Here is an 18,937-nt window from a genome sequence, read left to right as displayed (position 1 = left end):
ATGCCTAAATATAGACTAAATTGAACAAAAAAATGAATGAATTACAGATTCAATTATTAACTAAAAGTACAATGCACTGAAACCATTCACAAAGCAGACTGTTTAATGCTAACCCCTGGAAACAGGACCATGAATTACTCTTTGCGATCAGAACAGGAGGTAATTTCTGAAAATAGTTTAGTCTGTCATCAGATCTCAAATATTTTCCCCATCATCCTGTCACACGCCTTACCCTTTAAATATTATTTATTCATACATATCAGCAAGTGTCCTTCTGAAAAGAAAAAAACACTCCGAGGCAGGAAGGTATCCACTAAAACATTTTTAAGCAAACGTTAAAAAAGCCTTTACAATGTACAAGAACCTGTGCTGAGTGAGGGGCTGACAATGAGCATATTTAAATCTCTTTTATAAAATGTCATAAAATTTATAGGTTAGATATGTAGTAGAAAGAGGAAGTAAGTTGGTCTTAAAGGACTTACCAAGTTTGGTTGAATGTGTGAGTCAAGGTAAGCAAGGGAAGTGAGGCAGGGAATGGGCACAAGTATGGAGCTGAACTGCTTAAATATGTAGGTAGCTGATATGCACAATCTCCATTTTTCCCACCTAATTTTAGTTTTAAGCTCATATTAACCTCACATTGTAGTCTTAACACTCAAATTGCTTAAAAGATATGTATCATTGGCTTCTTCCCCATTCTGTGACATTTAACATTTCCAGATTGAAATTGAAATAGAAGTCATTGGCTTTCTTCTACCCTTTATGTTCTTTTAGTCTAGAAGGTTGAGATCATCTTTAGTTATTAATAGTCTTTCTCCTAAATATCTATTCAGCAGCACATTCTCTATTTTTTCTATAAATTCTTGCATTTGCTCTCTAATTACTATTTTCTCAACCACCTTATTGAAATAATACATGTGGAGGATTTCTGAAAATGGAAATGGTTTACCAATACCAGTAATAATAATAATAATAATAAATCCCTTTATTTCTCAAATTTCACACTCCATTTCTGTGTGCACAGGTTATCTCAATAGCCCTCTAGTTGTTTTCTTTCCAATCATTGTTCCTACTAACATGTCATTCTCTACTGAGAAAATCTTCCCAACAATGCTTTCCTTCTTTTTTTCATGGAAATATCAGAAATTGTTCTTTTCCCCTGCCTCATTAGTTTAAAATTCATCTGAAAGACTTATACCCCATCTTACCTTGGCTACCTATGTGTTTTGTCATTCTAAGTAGGGCAGGGTATAAATTGTTTCAGTACCACACCTTGACTGTTTTAAATTTCTTCCCATGTGATGTTCACAAAATTTTTAAATTTAATGATTTGGTTTTCCCTAATTAGAAAGCTACTTAAAGTCTTTTTTTTCCTGAAACTTCTTTAGATAGATCTAAAAAGTTAAGACATGATCTCTATGTTTTGATATCCACCAAGACTGGTTCTAGATATTTGGTTAACTGCACTAATCCTCATTAATGAATCACAAAATATTACTCTTCCTTTAAAATAATAATCTGTTTAATCTTTCAGGTAGAGTTCAGTTATGAAAGATTCTTGTCATTCTTTGCAGAATAATAAATAAATATATTAACTACATGATATCCAGCCTCAAAGCCCAAGGGATCATTGCCTCTCACACTACCAATGCCACTTACAGACTCCACTCCAAAAGAATTTGCTCCTTTCTTTGGTCCAGGTAACTGTGTCTCAATGGAGTACTAGAAAAATAAAGCATACATGAATCGCACTAAAATAAATGAAAATGTATTTGGAAGATCATTCAGATACAATAATGGAGCAAATATATAGAAAGTTCTTTATTTTTACATTGATTAATTTCTCTCTTTATTATCTATGCCTGTATTAAAACCATTGGAATATACTGATGTAGAATACAGGAAAAGTAAGAGTTGTTTAGCTTATTAACACAACCGAAAGATTTGCTATATTTTTGCAGAGCTGCATAACACTATACACATTCCTTTAAGAGAATTTTTTTTAAAAAATTAGATTTGGTTCTGCAAATTAATACATCTCTGAAAGAATGTACAAAATAAACTCACTGTCACTGTTTGACTTTTTAGAAACAAAATAAGAATTATAATGATATAAACCAATTGCAAATATTAATACAGTTGAATACAGTTTATAATTTATCTTACTTCTTGATTGCACTTTTTATTTTCCACCATAGTTAAGAAGAGGTGAGAGTAGATAAATCATTCTCAAAAGTATCTGAAAAAAATGTAGTTTGAAATGAGGTAAAATTTGATTAAAGTTCAATTATAACTGCATATTTTTTTAATTTGATAAGGATTAAGCCTTTAGCAATGTAACTGTTTCCCAAAACACTAAATTTTAAAACACACCTGCTGCGCTCTTTTCCTGCAAATGACAGAACTGGTAATAACTATTTTCAGCTGGACCATAGGTTATTTTTTAATCTATTAGAAAGACATCATCTATTAGGAAAAGTCTCGTATTTCTTAACAATTTCATACAAATTGCATACTGGCTGGTCTACAACAAAGTATTTTTGAGCAGGGATTTTGAGTACCTTGACTGACAACAGCCCATATATCACTGGAGGTTAACTGGAAATCAAGGGCGAGAGGGATTAAGTGACTTCCCTAGGATTACACTGCTAGTTAGTGGTAAATTCCTAACTTGACCCAAGTTACCTGAAGCGCCATTACTTCACCCCCATACAGTGCTCCTTACTTCATACTGTGAATTACCAAATTAGAAGTAAACTCTTTCAATACATGTTTAAAAAGAACAGCTGCAGAGAAAGCATGCTGACTTTTGTAGTCCAGTGTACTGCTAAATTCTCCACTTAGAGCTTTATGGGTTCTTTTTATTTTGCCAACTCTCTAAGAGACTTTACAATCATGAATCAATTATGAGAAAAGCAAGTCTCTTATAGTAGATATCTAGTAATCAGGATACTGAAACATCAAAAAAATATAATCACATTCACATGTGACATTGAAATAGCTAGACAAGTGGAACAGTTCTGAATAGAATCCAAAACACAAAGCCCCAGTTTCAGCTCAGCGTTGATGTCTTTCTTGCAGCTGCCCACCTCCGTTAGAAGTTGTATAATTTTCTTATACTCATTAAGAAAATTTCTTATAAAAATGCTATTTCCAACATTAACACGAATATTGCATTAGAGTGGTTGTCAGCTTCATTATGCTTTCTTTAATTATCAAATTAAATATATTAACTCTTGAAAAATATCTCCAAAGCATAGCACTGTACTCAGAAAAATCTTCCCAACAATGCCTTCCTTATTTTTCTCATGGAAATATCAGAAATTGTTCTTCTTTCCTACCGGATTAGTTGCAAATTCATCTGTAAAGCTTATATCCCATCTTACTTTGGCTACGTATGTGTTTGCCATTCTAAGTGCATGCCAAAGCGATATATGTGTCTCACACAATGATCACCACCTATCATCAGTATATCACCATTTAAAGAGTCTTCATCTGTGGCTGTCACTCTGTAAATTGACTGATATAATGGATAGTCCTCATCAATTTCTAAGGTAGCTGTGAAGTAAAAATCAACATGTATCAAAAATTAACATATATGATTCTTTCATTAGTTCTTTATATAATAAAAACAGAACAAAACTAATTGTAGATTGGATGGTAGGGCTGGGGTAATATTTTAAGATAGCGATCTATTTTTGTATTTTTCCCTTTGGCTTCCTGCCATCTTTCCTGCTCCTACAGAGTGCTTTTCCTTACTTCCTAGCACTGTCTATGGCAACTATAGCCTAAACAAAAAGAGCATGACATATATGCTGACAGATTGTCCCAGGAGAAGCCAGCCAAGTAACCTCAAAATAGATTCCTGTACTCCAGTTTCTAAACCTGATGGGGCTGTGCGTGGAGGAACTCTTTCTTACAGAAACACATTTGTGGACATCTGTGATTGACCTCTATCTTTCACACACCTTCTAAAATCTCCCCATAGCCTTGACCATGGGTAAAAAAATGCAAACTACAATGCAACATGGATGGAGTGACCTAAGGAAAGACTCAGGTTAATTGCTTTATTTGTTCTCTGATATTTTCTGTGCCTTGTATATGTGTGTGTGTGTGTGTGTGTGTTTTATTACAATCCATAAGTATGAGTTTGAAATAGAGTAACACAAGCTGTGTGATCAGGCACTTTAAAATCTTCTGTTTCTTACACACATACATTTATGGACCAAATTTATACATCTTAATAAATTTAAATTTTAACAGATTACCTAACTAAATTTAATTGATCTTTGTTTTTCTAATGTAATTACATTTAAAGTGAGTGACCAGGAAATGTCAGTGTAGGTGAAGATAGTGAGATAATAAAATAATGGTGGCTGCCCTAAAGCATATCTCCCAATATTTTCTCCAAAAACAATACAGAAAACAGGCAGAAATAAAATTACACAAAATCCTACCCTCAGCATAACTTGAAGATAGAACATGACCAAACTTAATAATAACTTTAAGTAATTTTTTTAAAAACCAAAAGAAACAAATTTAACAAATCCTGGCAAATAATATCTCAAGTTTTCATCCCACCATGAGGCTTCGTGTCTAGCAAAGGATGATGCAGAAAAGTTTTTGGTTAGAGTAAAAGATAACGCAAACTACAGGCCTAAGGTTGATGTAAAACTGCTGTCAGAAAGAGTAAGTCAAAATGTAAAAGAAAAACCCTAAAACATCTATTTTGTTGAAAGTACCATACTTAGTACTGTAGGGAAATACATAATGAAAAAAAGCAAGTTCCAAATCCCCAATTTCTTTTCTTAAGGGCAAGTAAATAATAAAAATAAAACTGATTTTAAGATATAATAAATACTTTTAAACTGAACAATTAATGAAGTAAAATGTGTGCTAGAGATATACTGGCGTCTATATACTTGTCTTTGACTCAAATACTGGCATCTATATACTTGTCTTTGACTCAATCAGAAAATTGAACTTAAAAGGTTTTTTAAATTCTTCAACATTTAGACAAATGCCAGATTCTGTGATACTTCATATGTATAAAACTGAACTATTAATTGCAAAGAAAATTAATAGAGGAATAAGTGTATTTGTTCCTCAGTGTTATTAAGCAAGTCCTGTTCTATTTATTCTTCACCTTTCTACAAAAATTATTTCAAACTTTGGCTTTTTGCCCCAAACCTGTTACTCCTTCCCATCTGTCTTACTTCCCATAGAAGATCTCTCTTCTTACGACACAGAGTAAGGAGAAACCACTAGACTAGTGATAGCTCACTTTTTCGTTTAAGATCTATAGTCCCACTTACATCTGCACCATTTTCCCTCCCCTTATAGTCAGAGGAGCAAACTGCTTGTTATTAATGATAATCCATGTCCACTGGGAGGTGTTTCCCCTTCTACTTTCTCTGGAACTTAACTCTATCTCCCACTTTCAAATACTCCCTCACTACTGTCTACTTTGTATTACCATTGGAACATGCTCAAATCTCATCCATTAAAACAATCTCCCTAACCCTAAGCTCACTTTAGCTATGGTCCTGTCTCTCTGCTAGAGTTTTGTATATTTTTTCACCTCTCACTCAGTCTTTAGTCCACTCTACTAGAGGTTCTTCCCCCCTACAAACACTAAATTTTTTTCCAAAAAGTCATCAAAAGCCTCCATGCTGACAGACCCAATTAATACTCACTGTCGATCTTATTTGATTTCTCTTTGATGTCTACACAGTTGACGCTTGCTTTTTCTCTTGGCAGAAAAATATCATTGCAAATCAATAGACTCTGCTCTAAAATTTTCAGTACCTTTGGAAAAACTGCCTGGGAAACTCAAACTTGGCATGATTCCTGAAGAGCCATTAAGTTCTCATATCAGACAAAATACTTGTTACAGCTTTTCAAATATTAACCAACAACTTCTAAGTAACCTGCAGTCTCCTTTAGCTACCACCCTAGTCTGTAATCCTTGAGTGCACACCTTTCACCACCTCACATCCTGGGCAGAGCCAGCACTGGGAATGGAAAACAGAAAGGACTCAAGGGCCCTTAGTGTGACATAGAAGAGGGCTGAGAGCCCAGGAGAGCTTGGGAGAGATTATCTAGAGTCTTACCCATTGATCAAGAGAGAAAGAAAAAAAAAATAAAACTATGAAGGGATTCAGGTTACTTATTCACATCCATAGCCAATATCATTATTGAACATGTGTATTTTTTATTAATTAAATTGGAGTGTAGTTGAGTTACAATGTTGTGTTAGTTTCTGCTGTACAGCAAAGTGAATCAGTTATACATATACATATATCCACTCTTTTTTAGATTCTTTTCCCATATAGGTCATTACAGAGTATTGAGTAGAGTAGAGTGCTATACAGTAGGTTCTTATTAGTTATCTATTTTATATATAGTAGTGTGTATATGTCAATCCCAATCTCCCAATTTATCCCTCCTCTACCCTTTCCCCCTTGGCAACTGTAAATTTGTTTTCTACATCTGTGACTCTCTGTTTTGTAAATAGGTTCATTTATACCATTTTTTTAATATTCCACATATAAGTGATATCATATGATTTTTGTCTTTCTCTGTCTGGCTTACTTCACTCAGTATGACAATCTCTAGGTCCATCCATGTCACTGCAAATGGCATTATTTCGTTCTTTTTTATGGCTGAGTAATATTCCATTGTATGTGTGTACCACAATTTCTTTATCCATTCCTCTGTTGATGGACGCATCCTGGAGAATGTCCCATGTGCATGTGAAAAGAATGTGTATTCTGCTGCTTTTGGATAGAATGTTCTGTATGTATTAAGTTTATCTTCACAAATGTGTCATTTAAGGCCAGTGTTTCCTTATTGATTTTCTGTCTGGTAGATCTGTCCATTGATATAAGTGGGGTGTTAAATCAAGGGATGACAGTGTGTTTTCAAAATACTATATTTTAATTGGAATGATAAAGAAAATTTCTGTCAGGCACACAAATAAACTGGGACCTTCAATTCACTACTTGTTTTTCAGAGATTAGAGCTACTAGTCTGAAAGAAAAGTCAAAGCGAATTTGTTAAGTATGAAAATAAATTGAAAATGTAAATATAGACATTGAAATTTTTGAGATGAGCAGATTAGATTGATTAATTCCGCCTGGGCTTTGATCCCATCTCTCTTTTACTTTCTCTTTCATGTATCTTCAATCACCAAGTTAATGAATTATCCCCACTTTTTTGTAAAATTACTCAGGTGTCTCCCTTTAAAACCAAATGCACCAGACACAGCTTTCAATCCAAAATAGTTCTGCCACTGCCTTCTCTCCAGTTTCATATGCAGATTTCTAAGACATGGTTTTTATTTTCACAATTTCACTCCTAATTCCACTCTGTTCTGGCTTCCTCCCCTATAATACCAATAAAACAGTTCTTAGTAGGTTCATTAGGTTTCATTATCCCCATATCACTAACTAAATGCAATGGACATTTTAACATCATCTTACTTGATTGTGGAATTCAAGTCTACTAACCACTAGCACTCTCTTTCAACACTCTCTCCCTTTGCCATTCAGGGTACAACTTTCTCTTTTTTCTACCACCACTTGAACTGCTCCTTGCTGTCCTTGGCAGGCTGAGCTTCTTCCCTACATAATTAAGTGTAGGAGTTCCTCATGGTTTGGCCCTATGCTCTCCTTTCTTCTAATTCTCTACTCTCTAGCTGAGTAATCTCATCCAAGTTCGCGTTTTCAATTACAACACATGTATAGACCTAGGCAAGACCTATGAGCTCCACTGCTTATTTAAATCTCTCCTTTGATATAACAAAAGCATATGAAGCATGAAATGTTCAAAAGTGAACTCATAATTTTTCTCTGCAAATTTGGTCTATTTCTAGATTTTCCTATCCTAACTGAGAATCTCCAAACCAGTTATGCAAATCAGAAACCTCAGAGTTCTCCTCTCTTCCTTTATATTTAATTCAATACCAGATTCATTTACCATTTAAATATCTCAAAAATGTCTTTTTATTTTTATCTCCGTCACCTTCCTTAGCCAAACTATACCATTTCTAGTCTGAAATAACTTGATAACTGGCCTTCCTCTCTCTACTCCATGGGTCTTCAAACTACTGCCCACGAGTCAAATCAATCTACACTGCTGCCTGTTTTTATATGGTCTTCCGATCAAAGAATGGTTTTTGCACGTTTAAATGTTTTTTTAAAATCAAAAGAAAGGGTAATATTTTGTGACGCATGAAATTCAAATTTCATTGTTTATCAAGTATTAACAGAACACTTACAAACGCACTTGTTTCTGCATCGTCTATTGCTGCATTCTTGCTATGCTGGCAGATTTGATAACAGAGATAGAGACCATAAATGATGCTCTTATCACTTCACATAGTATAAATTGCAGTACTCCAGTCACAATAGCATTCCAAGCACCATGTTATTTTTTGTTACCATGCCTACCCATCATGGCCAAGTAAGAAAAGAAGAGAAATGTGGACTTTGAATGCCACACTTTTTTTTTTTTTTTTTTGCTGTACGCGGGCCTCTCACTGCTGTGGCCTCTCCCGTTGCGGAGCACAGGCTCCGGACACACAGGCTCCGCGGCCATGGCTCGCGGGCCCAGCCGCTGCGCGGCACGTGGGATCTTCCGGGATAGGGGCACGAACCCGTGTCCCCTGCATCGGCAGGCGGACTCTCAACCACTGCGCCACCAGGGAAGCCCTGAATGCCACACTTTTAAGGTATGATGGAGTGTGGATTTTTTTTTTATTAGTTTCTGCTTTATAACAAAGTGAATCAGTCATATATATACATCCGTTCCCACATCCCTTCCCTCATGCATCTCCCTCCCTCCCACCCTCCCCATCCCACCCTTCCAGGCGGTCACAAAGCACCGAGCTGATCTCCCCGTGCTCTGCAGCTGCTTCCCACTATCTATCTACCTCACGTTTGGTAGTGTATACATGTCCATGCCTCTCTTTCGCTTTGTCACAGCTTACACTTCCCCCTCCCCATATCCTCAAGTCCATTCTCAACTAGGTCTGTGTCTTTATTCCCGTTTTACCCCTAGGTTCTTCATGACATTTTTTTTTTTTAATTCCGTATATATGTGTTAGCATACGGTATTTGTCTTTCTCTTTCTGGCTTACTTCACTCTGTATGACAGACTCTAGGTCTATCCACCTCATTACAAATAGCTCAGTTTCGTTTCTTTTTATGGCTGAGTAATATTCCATTGTATATATGTGCCACATCTTCTTTATCCATTCATCCGATGATGGACACTTAGGTTGTTTCCAGCTCCGGGCTATTGTGAATAGAGCTGCAATGAACATTTTGGTACATGTCTCTTTTTGAATTATGGTTTTCTCAGGGTATATGCCTAGTAGTGGGATTGCTGGGTCATATGGTAGTTCTATTTTTAGTTTTTTAAGGAACCTCCATACTGTTCTCCATAGTGGCTGTACCAATTCACATTCCCACCAGCAGTGCAAGAGTGTTCCCTTTTCTCCACACCCTCTCCAGCATTTATTGTTTCTAGATTTCTTGATGATGGCCATTCTGACTGGTGTGAGATGATATCTCATTGTAGTTTTGATTTGCATTTCTCTAATGATGAATGATGTTGAGCATTCTTTCATGTGTTTGTTGGCAGTCTGTATATCTTCTTTGGAGAAATGCCTATTTAAGTCTTCTGCCCATTTTTGGATTGGGTTGTTTGTTTTTTTGCTATTGAGCTGCATGAGCTGCTTGTAAATTTTGGAGATTAATCCTTTGTCAGTTGCTTCATTTGCAAATATTTTCTCCCATTCTAAGGGTTCTCTTTTGGTCTTGTTTATGGTTTCCTTTGCTGTGCAAAAGCTTTGAAGTTTCATTAGGTCCCATTTCTTTATCTTTGTTTTTATTTCCATTTCTCTAGGAGGTGGGTCCAAAAGGATCTTGCTGTGATTTATGTCATAGAGTGTTCTGCCTATGTTTTCCTCTAAGAGTTTGATAGTTTCTGGCCTTACATTTAGGTCTTTAATCCATTTTGAGCTTATTTTTGTGTATGGTGTTAGGGAATGATCTAATCTCATACTTTTACATGTCCCTGTCCAGTTTTCCCAGCACCACTTTTTGAAGAGGCTGTCCTTTCTCCACTGTACATTCCTGCCTCCTTTATCAAAGATAAGGTGACCATATGTGCGTGGGTTTATCTCTGGGCTTTCTATCCTGATCCACTGATCTATCCTTCTGTTTTTATGCCAGTACCACACTGTCTTAATTACTGTAGCTTTGTAGTATAGTCTGAAGTCAGGGAGCCTGACTCCTCCAGCTCCGTTTTTCGTTCTCAAGATTGCTTTGGCTATTCGGGGTCTTTTGTTTTTCCAAACAAATTTTGAAAGTTTTTGTTCTAGTTCTGTGAAAAATGCCAGTGGTAGTTTGATAGGGATTGCATTGAATCTGTAGATTGCTTTGGGTAGTAGAGTCATTTTCACAATATTGATTCTTCCAATCCAGGAGCATGGTATATCTCTCCATCTATTTGTATCCTCTTTAATTTCTTTCATCAGTGTCTTATAATTTTCTGCATACAGGTCTTTTGTCTCCTTAGGTAGGTTTATTCCTAGATATTTTATTCTTTTTCTTGCAATGGTAAATGGGAGCGTTTTCTTGATTTCATTTTCAGATTTTTCATCATTAGTGTACAGGAATGCCAGAGATTTCTGTGCATTAATTTTGTATCCTGCTACTTTACCAAATTCATTGATTAGCTCTAGTAGTTTTTTTGTGGCATCTTTAGGATTCTCTATGTATAGTATCACGTCATCTGCAAAGAGTGACAGCTTTACTTCTTCTTTTCCAATTTGAATTCCTTTTATTTCCTTTTCTTCTCTGATTGCTGTGGCTAGAACTTCCAAAACTAGGTTGAATAAGAGTGGTGAGAGTGGGCAGCCTTGTGTTGTTCCTGATCTTAGTGGAAATGGTTTCAGTTTTTCACCATTGAGGACAATGTTGGCTGTGGGTTTGTCATATATGGCCTTTATTATGTTGAGGAAAGTTCCCTCTATGCCTACTTTCTGCAGGGTTTTTATCATAAATGGGTGTTGAATTTTGTCAAAAGCTTTCTCTGCATCTATTGAGATGATCATATGGTTTTTCTCCTTCAACTTGTTAATATGGTGTATCACATTGATTGATTTGCGTATATTGAAGAATCCTTGCATTCCTGGAATAAACCCCACTTGATCATGGTCTATGATCCTTTTAATATGCTGTTGGATTCTGTTTGCTAGTATTTTGTTGAGGATTTTTGCATCTATGTTCATCAGTTATATTGGCCTGTAGTTTTCTTTCTTTGTGACATCCTTGTCTGGTTTTGGTATCAAGGTGATGGTGGCCTCGTAGAATGAGTTTGGGAGTGTTCCTTCCTCTGATATTGTTTGGAAGAGTTTGAGAAGGATGGGTGTTAGCTCTTCTCTAAATATTTGATAGAATTCGCCTGTGAAGCCATCTGGTCCTGGGCTTTTGTTTGTTGGAAGATTTTTAATCACAGTTTCAATTTCAGTGCTTGTGATTGGTCTATTCATATTTTCTATTTCTCCTGATTCAGTCTTGGCAGGTTGTGCATTTCTAAGAATTTGTCCATTTCTTCCAGGTTGTCCATTTTATTGGCATAGAGTTGCTTGTAGTAATCTCTCATGATCTTTTGTATTTCTGCAGTGTCAGTTGTTACTTCTCCTTTTTCATTTCTAATTCTATTGATTTGAGTCTTCTCCCTTCTTTTCTTGATGAGTCTGGCTAATGGTTTGTCAATTTTGTTTATCTTCTCAAAGAACCAGCTTTTATTTTGGTTGATCTTTGCTATCATTTCCTTCATTTCTTTTTCATTTATTTCTGATCTGATCTTTATGATTTCTTTCCTTCTGCTAAGTTTGGGGATTTTTTGTTCTTCTTTCTGTAATTGCTTTAGGTGCAGGGTCAGGTTGTTTACTCGAGATGTTTCCTGTTTCTTAAGGTGGGATTGTATTGCTATAAACTTCCCCTTAGAACTGCTTTTGCTGCGTCCCATAGGTTTTGGGTCATCGTGTCTCCATTGTCATTTGTTTCTAGGTATTTTTTAATTTCCTTTTTGATTTCTTCAGGGATCACTTCGTTATTGAGTAGTGTATTGTTTAGCCTCCATGTGTTTGTATTTTTTACAGCTCTTTTCCTGTAATTGATATCTAGTCTCATAGCATTGTGGTCGGAAAAGATACTTGATACAATTTCAATTTTCTTAAATTTACCAAGGCTTGATTTGTGACCCAAGATATGATCTATCCTGGAGAATGTTCCATGAGCACTTGAGAAAAATGTGTATTCTGTTGTTTTTGGATGGAATGTCCTATAAATATCAACTAAGTCCATCTTGTTTAATGCATCGTTTAAAGCTTGTGTTTCCTTATTTATTTTCATTTTGGATGATCTGTCCATTGGTGAAAGTGGGGTGTTAAAGTCTCCTACTCTGATTGTGTTACTGTCGATTTCCCCTTTTATGGCTGTTAGTATTTGCCTTATGTATTGAGGTGCTCCTATGTTGGGTGCATAAATATTTACAATTGTTATATCTTCTTCTTTGATCGATCCCTTTATCGTTATGTAGTGTCCTTCTTTGTCTCTTGTGATAGTCTTTATTTTAAAGTCTATTTTGTCTGATATAAGAATTGCTACTCCAGCCCTCTTTTGATTTCCATTTGCATGGAATATCTTTTTCCATCCCCTTACTTTCAATCTGTATGTGTCTCTAGGTCTGAAGTGGGTCTCTTGTAGACAGCATATATATGGGTCTTGTTTTTGTATCCATTCAGCCACTCTGTGTCTTTTGGTGGGAGCATTTAGTCCATTTACATTTAAGGTAATTATTGATATGTATGTTCTTATTCCCATTTCCTTAATTGCTTTGGGTTCGTTATTGTAGGTATATTCCTTCTCCTGTGTTTCTTGCCTAGAGAAGTTCCTTTAGCATTTGTTGTAAAGCAGGTTTGGTGGTGCTGTACTCCCTCAGCTTTTGCTTGTCTGTAAAGGTTTTAATTTCTCCATCAAATCTGAATGAGATCCTTGCTGGGTAGAGTAATACTGGTTGCAGGTTTCTCTCCTTCATCCCTTTAATTATGTCCTGCCACTCCCTTCTGGCTTGTAGAGTTTCTGCTGAGAGATCAGCTGTTAACCTGATGGGGAGTCCCTTGTGTGTTATTTGTTGTTTTTCCCTTGCTGCTTTTAATATGATTTCTTTGTGTTTAATTTTTGACAGTTTGATTAATATGTGTCTTGGCATATTTCTCCTTGGATTTATTCTGTATGGGACTCTCTGTGCCTCCTGGACTTGATTAACTATTTCCTTTCCCATATTAGGGAAGTTTTCAACTATAATCTCTTCAAATATTTTCTCAGTCCCTTTCTTTTTCTCTTCTTCTTCTGGAACCCCTATAATTCGAATGTTGTTGCGTTTAATGTTGTCCTAGAGGTCTCTGAGACTGTCCTCTGTTCTTTTCATTCTTTTTTCTTTATTTTGCTCTGCAGCAGTTATTTCCACTATTTTATCTTCCACCTCACTTATCCGTTCTTCTGCCTCAGTTATTCTGCTATTGATCCCGTCTAGAGTATTTTTCATTACATTTATTGTGTTTTTAATTGATGCTTGATTCATCTTTAGTCCTTCTCGGTCCTTGTTAACTGTTTCTTGCATTTTGTCTATTCTATTTCCAAGATTTTGTATCTTGGAAATAGAATCTTGGATCAGCTTTACTATCATTATGCTGAATTCATTTTCAGGTAGACTGCCTATTACCTCTTCATTTGTTAGGTCTGGTAGGTTTTTATCTTGCTCCTTCACCTGCTGTGTATTTTTCTGCCTTCTCATTTTGCTTATGTTACTTTGTTTGGGGTCTCCTTTTTGCAGGCTGCAGATTCGTAGTTCCCGTTGTTTTTGGTGTCTGTCCCCAGTGGCTAAGGTTGTTTCAGTAGGTTGTGTAGGCTTCCTGGTGGGGGGGACTAATGCCTGTATTCTGGTGGTTGAGGCTCGATCTTGTCTTTCTGGTAGACAGGTCCACGTCTGGTGGTGTGTTTTGGGGTGCCTGTGGCCTCATTATGTTTTTAGGTAGCCTCTCTGCTAATGGGTGGGGTTGTGTTCCTGCCTTGGTAGTTGCTTGGCATAGGGTGACCAGCACTGTAGCTTGCTGGTTCTTGACTGATGCTGGGTGCTGATGTTGAGATGGAGATCTCTGGGAGATTTTCGCTGCTTGATATTATGTGGAGCTGGGAGGTCTCTTGTGGACCCATGTCCTGAAGTTTGCTCTCCCACTTCAGAGGCACAGCACTGACTCCTGGCTGCAGCACCAAGAGCCTTTCATCCACCCGGCTCAGAATAACAGGGAGAAAAAGTAGAAAGAAAGAATTAGTAGAAGAAAGAAAGAGAGAGGGAAAGAAAGGAAGAAGGGAAGAAAGGAAGGAAGAAAGAAAGAAAGGAGGGAGGGAGTGAGGAAGGATGGAAAGAAAGAAAGACAGGAGGGAGGGAGGGAGGAAGGAAAGAAAAAGAAAGTGGAAAGAAGGAGTGAGGGAGGGAGGAAAGAAAAAGAAAGAAGGGAAGGAGGAGCAGAGGGAGGGAGGGAGGGAGGGAAGGTAGGAAAAAAAGAAAGAGCAGGTAAAGTAAAATAGAATAAACTATGAAATATAGTAGCGTTATTAAAATTAAAAAGTAATTATTGAAAAAAAAACGGACCGATAGAACCCTGGGACATATGGTGGAAGCAAAGCTATACAGAGAGAATCTTACACAGAAGATTACACATACACATTCACAAAAAGAGAGCAGGGGGAAAAATCAAAAATCTTGCTCTCCAAGTCCACCTCCTCAATTTGGGATAATTCGTTGTAAAAAGAGGAAAAGGGCGAGAAGTCTGAAATCTTGCTCTCTAAGTCCACCTCCTTAATTTGGGATAATTCGTTGTAAAAAGAGGAAAAGGGGGGAAAGTCTTAAATCTTGTCCTCAGAGTCCACTTCCTCAATTTGAGATGATTCGCTGTCCATTTATGCACTCCACAGACACAGGACACATCAAATGGGCCGTGGAGCTTTAATCCGCTGCCTCCGAGACTGCACAGAGAGATTTCTCTGTCTCTGCTCTCACAGCTCCCGGGTCTCAGCCTTGGACCTGGCCCCGCCTCTACGCGTAGGTCGCTGGAGCGCGTCAGTTCTTCGCTCAGACAGGACGGGTTTAAAGGAGCCGCTGATTCGGGGGCTCTGGCTCACTCAGGCAGAGGGGAGGGAGGGCCACGCAGTGTCGGGCGGGCCTGCGGCGGCAGAGGCCGGCGTGACGTTGCAGCAGCCCGAGGCGCTCCGTGCGCTTTCTCGGGAAAGCCGTCCCCGGGTTCCGGGACCCCGGCAGTGGCGGGGTGCACAGGCCCCCCAGAAGGTGGGGCGGACAGTGACCCGCGCTCGCACACAGGCCCCGCAGCGGCGGCGGCACCAGCAGCCCCAGCGTCCCACGCCCGTCTCCGAGGTCCGCGCCTGTCTCCAGCGCTTCCCCAAGCAGCCCTCTTAATGCCCTCTCCTCGCGCACCAGGAAACAAAAGGGAAAAAAAGTCTCTTGCCTCTTCGGCAGCTCCAGACCCTTTCCCCGGACTCCCTCCGGGCTAGCCGTGGTGCACTAACCCCTTCAGGCTCTCTTCCTGCCGCCAGCCCCAGTCCTCTCCCTGCGCTCCGACTGAAAGCCGATACCCGAGCCTCAGCTCCCAGCCCCGCCCGTCCCGGCGGCCGAGCAGACAAGCCTCTCGGGCTGGTGTGTGCCTGAGGGCACCGATCCTCTGTGCCGGAATCTCTCCGCTTTGCCCTCCACACCCCTGTTGCTGTGCTCTCCTCCGCTACTCAGAAGCTTTTCCCCTCCGCCACCTGCAGTCTCCGCCCGCGAAGGGGCTTGTAGTGTGTGGAAACCTTTCCTCCTTCACGGCTCCCTCCCACTGGTGCAGGTCCCGTCCCTATCCTATTGTCTCTGTTTATTCTTTTTTTCTTTTGCCCTACCCAGGTATGTGGGGAGTTTCTTGCCTTTTGGGGGGTCTGAGGTCTTCTGTCAGCGTTCAGTAGGTGTTCTGTAGTTGTTCCACGTGTAGATGAATTTCTGATGTATCTGTGGGGAGGAAGGTGATCTCCACGTCTTACTCTTCCGCCATCTTCCTCCGGGGTCCCAAATAGAATTTCGTTTACTCTAGCAATCTCACTTGTAGAAATCTTTCCCTGAAGACAATCACAGATACCGAGAGTGGTGAGGGCTCGAGGCGGGCGGAAGGACCAGAGCGTAGGAAGAAGGCCAAAGCAACGAAAAACACCGCGGGTACACAACGAACACAGCGCCCGGCCCGCCCCCCGCCCCAACCTGGAGGGAACCACGAATTGGAGTGTGGATTTTTTTAAGGCACGACAGATGTTGCAAAGCATCATGCTTATACAGAAGCATTATAGCTGATAAAGGAATATGATGTATAAAAGAAGACTAAGCACTCATCACTATATTCTGATTTGACAAGAAAACAATGGTCAGAAAAAATGGTAAATGTATAACAAAATATCACATGATGACAGATTTTATTCACAAAAATAAATCAAAATGAAGCCACAACCAAAATAAGATTCTGCGTGGCTCATTTGTTATCTAAGCAAGGAAAACCACTCACTGATGTTGAGTTATTTAGCCCCTCCAACCATTAAAAGGAAATTCTATCCTCCCAAAAAGGAATGTCCATTCTTCTCACTAGTATACTTGTATTAAAAATTATAACCAATTTTTAGAATTATTATATTTTAAAAATTTATTTCTCAATAAAAATATAGAAATTTGCTTCCTCCATTGTTATATGAGTACAACATAAGTAATATTTTTGACCTTGCCTTTTGGACTTCAAAACCCAACATATTTACTCTGACCCTTCACAGCATCTGTTGACACCTCTTCTACCTTTATCCCCTTCAAATATTTCTCTCCACTCAACCAGATGTATCTATTTAAAACACCTACTTGCTTATAATATTTCAAAGGATTCCCACTGCCCTTAGGGCAAAGATCAGCACTCTTAAAATACCTGTATTACTTTTCAATATTCATCTTGTGTCACATTTGCTTAGTGATCTCTCCATTTCAGTCACTAGATTTTCAGTTCTTCTTACCTTGTTCTATATTGTCTCAAGGCATTTGTACATACAATTCCTTTGACATGAACATACTCTTCCCTCTCTTGTTTATTTACTTAGAGCTTGGATCTAAAGTAAATTGTCAGTTCTTTAGAGAAAGCTTCCCTATGTCTAACTTGGTCAGCCCTTATACACAAACACACACACACATTATTTGCCTTTGTAATATGAAAATACCCTTTGAACCTTAAGGGTTTTAAAAATAAATTATTCTTTGAGGCATTTTCACAAATAAGGGTTTAAATTTATGTATTACGTTGTCAAGGCCTTTTATTTATTTATTTTCTCTCCTGCCTCACTTTTCTTGTAGTAAGTCTTTTTAAGAATCTCTGTTGCTGTTTTTAATGTATTTGCTTTCTAACCTCTTAATTGAGAAGTGAGAATTTCTACATGGTAAACATTTTTTCCAGACTATTCCATAGAGAGGTTATATGTTTTCTTATATACATGTATATCTGCACATGTTTTTGTATATTTACATAATAAAAAATCACTGAACATATCCGACTGGAGAAACATGCCTGGCATCTTTCATTATATATAGCTGTTGAAAGTAAACCATAAGAAATGATCACACCTGTACCTGAAGAAAACTGCGGATCAGCAGGACAGCCCAGAGGTTCTGGAACATCGATGATATTAACGGTCAAAACATGTCTTGAGAGACCTTCAGTATCAATTATTAGTAGAAACCTTCTGGGATCAGTTTCACAATTAAAAATTTTGGTAGATGATTACACCAGAACCTAGTTAAGAGATAATCCATAAATTATAATTACCATAAGCATATAGAAACATATCTTTTGAATTTTGAAAGATTTTAGAATTTCATATTTTAACTCTTCTATTTTATAAAGAACCTAAGTGGGAAATTATGTCATCTACCCAAAGTCACACAATTAACAAGCATGGCATGAATCTTTAATTGAAGGAAAAGAAAAAAGCAAGAGTGTAAGTGTCCCAATTTTTATTTTTTCACTACTTCACAAGGAAAAGATTTAAAACATGAAATGAAATAGCAAACACTAATAGTTGACTTATTTTCTTTTCAAAGTGTTTCACAATTCAGACTTCTATTTTTATTGAACTGCATTTTGCTTTCAAACATTTTCATTGAAAATTATTCCCAAAGATTACAGGGAACATCAGTCCCAGAGATTGTATTGTGATTACAATACGTGCCTATTTTTTGTTAACAGAAAAAAAACACATTTTTGTTTGTTTATATCCAACCTCATTAGTTATTATGAGTTTACCAAAAATCATAAAATAGGTTTGGTATAATTTTGATCTGGCACCAAGGTAAACTTTATCAAGAAGATGTCCTTGTTGTCAAAGAAGGCACACTGCCTCTGAGAAGGTATTTTTATATGCTACTAAGTTCAACAGCAACTAATTCCCTTCTGAGCTAGCCTAAGACCTGGGTGTAAAATAATTAGCTGTTTTAAGTGAAGACAAGAAAATAAAGTATGGATGAAGGGAAGAAAAACACAGACACTATATTTTAAAATATTTTGTTATAGTGGGCAAGATTAGTTCCATTAAATCTGGGCATTTTTAAGAAATTTTCATCATTTTTAACAAAGAATGTCTTTTAAAGTGAATGAAATATTGGGAATATTCTTAGAAAGCCCTGAGTCACTAAGGCTGTTGAATTAGAGGGAGAAATATTATTCTTAATTTGGGGAAAGTCGCTATTATTGATAGGCAACTCTTTAAAAGTATGTACTAACAAATATTAG

The 18,937-nt window shown here is 37.6% G+C and overlaps 1 protein-coding gene across 1 annotated transcript in view; it reads right to left on the bottom strand.

Moving 5' to 3' along the window:
- The window catches only part of LOC308622791 (cadherin-related family member 3-like), a gene marked incomplete at both ends in the record, with an annotated part of 129,446 nt that overhangs the window by 71,068 nt on the left and 39,441 nt on the right, over positions 1-18,937 (bottom strand). The window contains 4 exon segments of the mRNA XM_081244414.1: positions 1,660-1,722; positions 16,229-16,383; positions 17,704-17,927; positions 17,929-17,941. Coding sequence (XP_081100540.1) covers positions 1,660-1,722; positions 16,229-16,383; positions 17,704-17,927; positions 17,929-17,941 — 455 coding nt within the window.

Source organism: Mesoplodon bidens (assembly GCF_964165515.1).
Source record: "Mesoplodon bidens genome assembly, chromosome: 9".
NCBI lineage: Eukaryota > Metazoa > Chordata > Mammalia > Artiodactyla > Ziphiidae > Mesoplodon > Mesoplodon bidens.
This window is presented reverse-complemented; position numbering and strand designations above follow the sequence as displayed.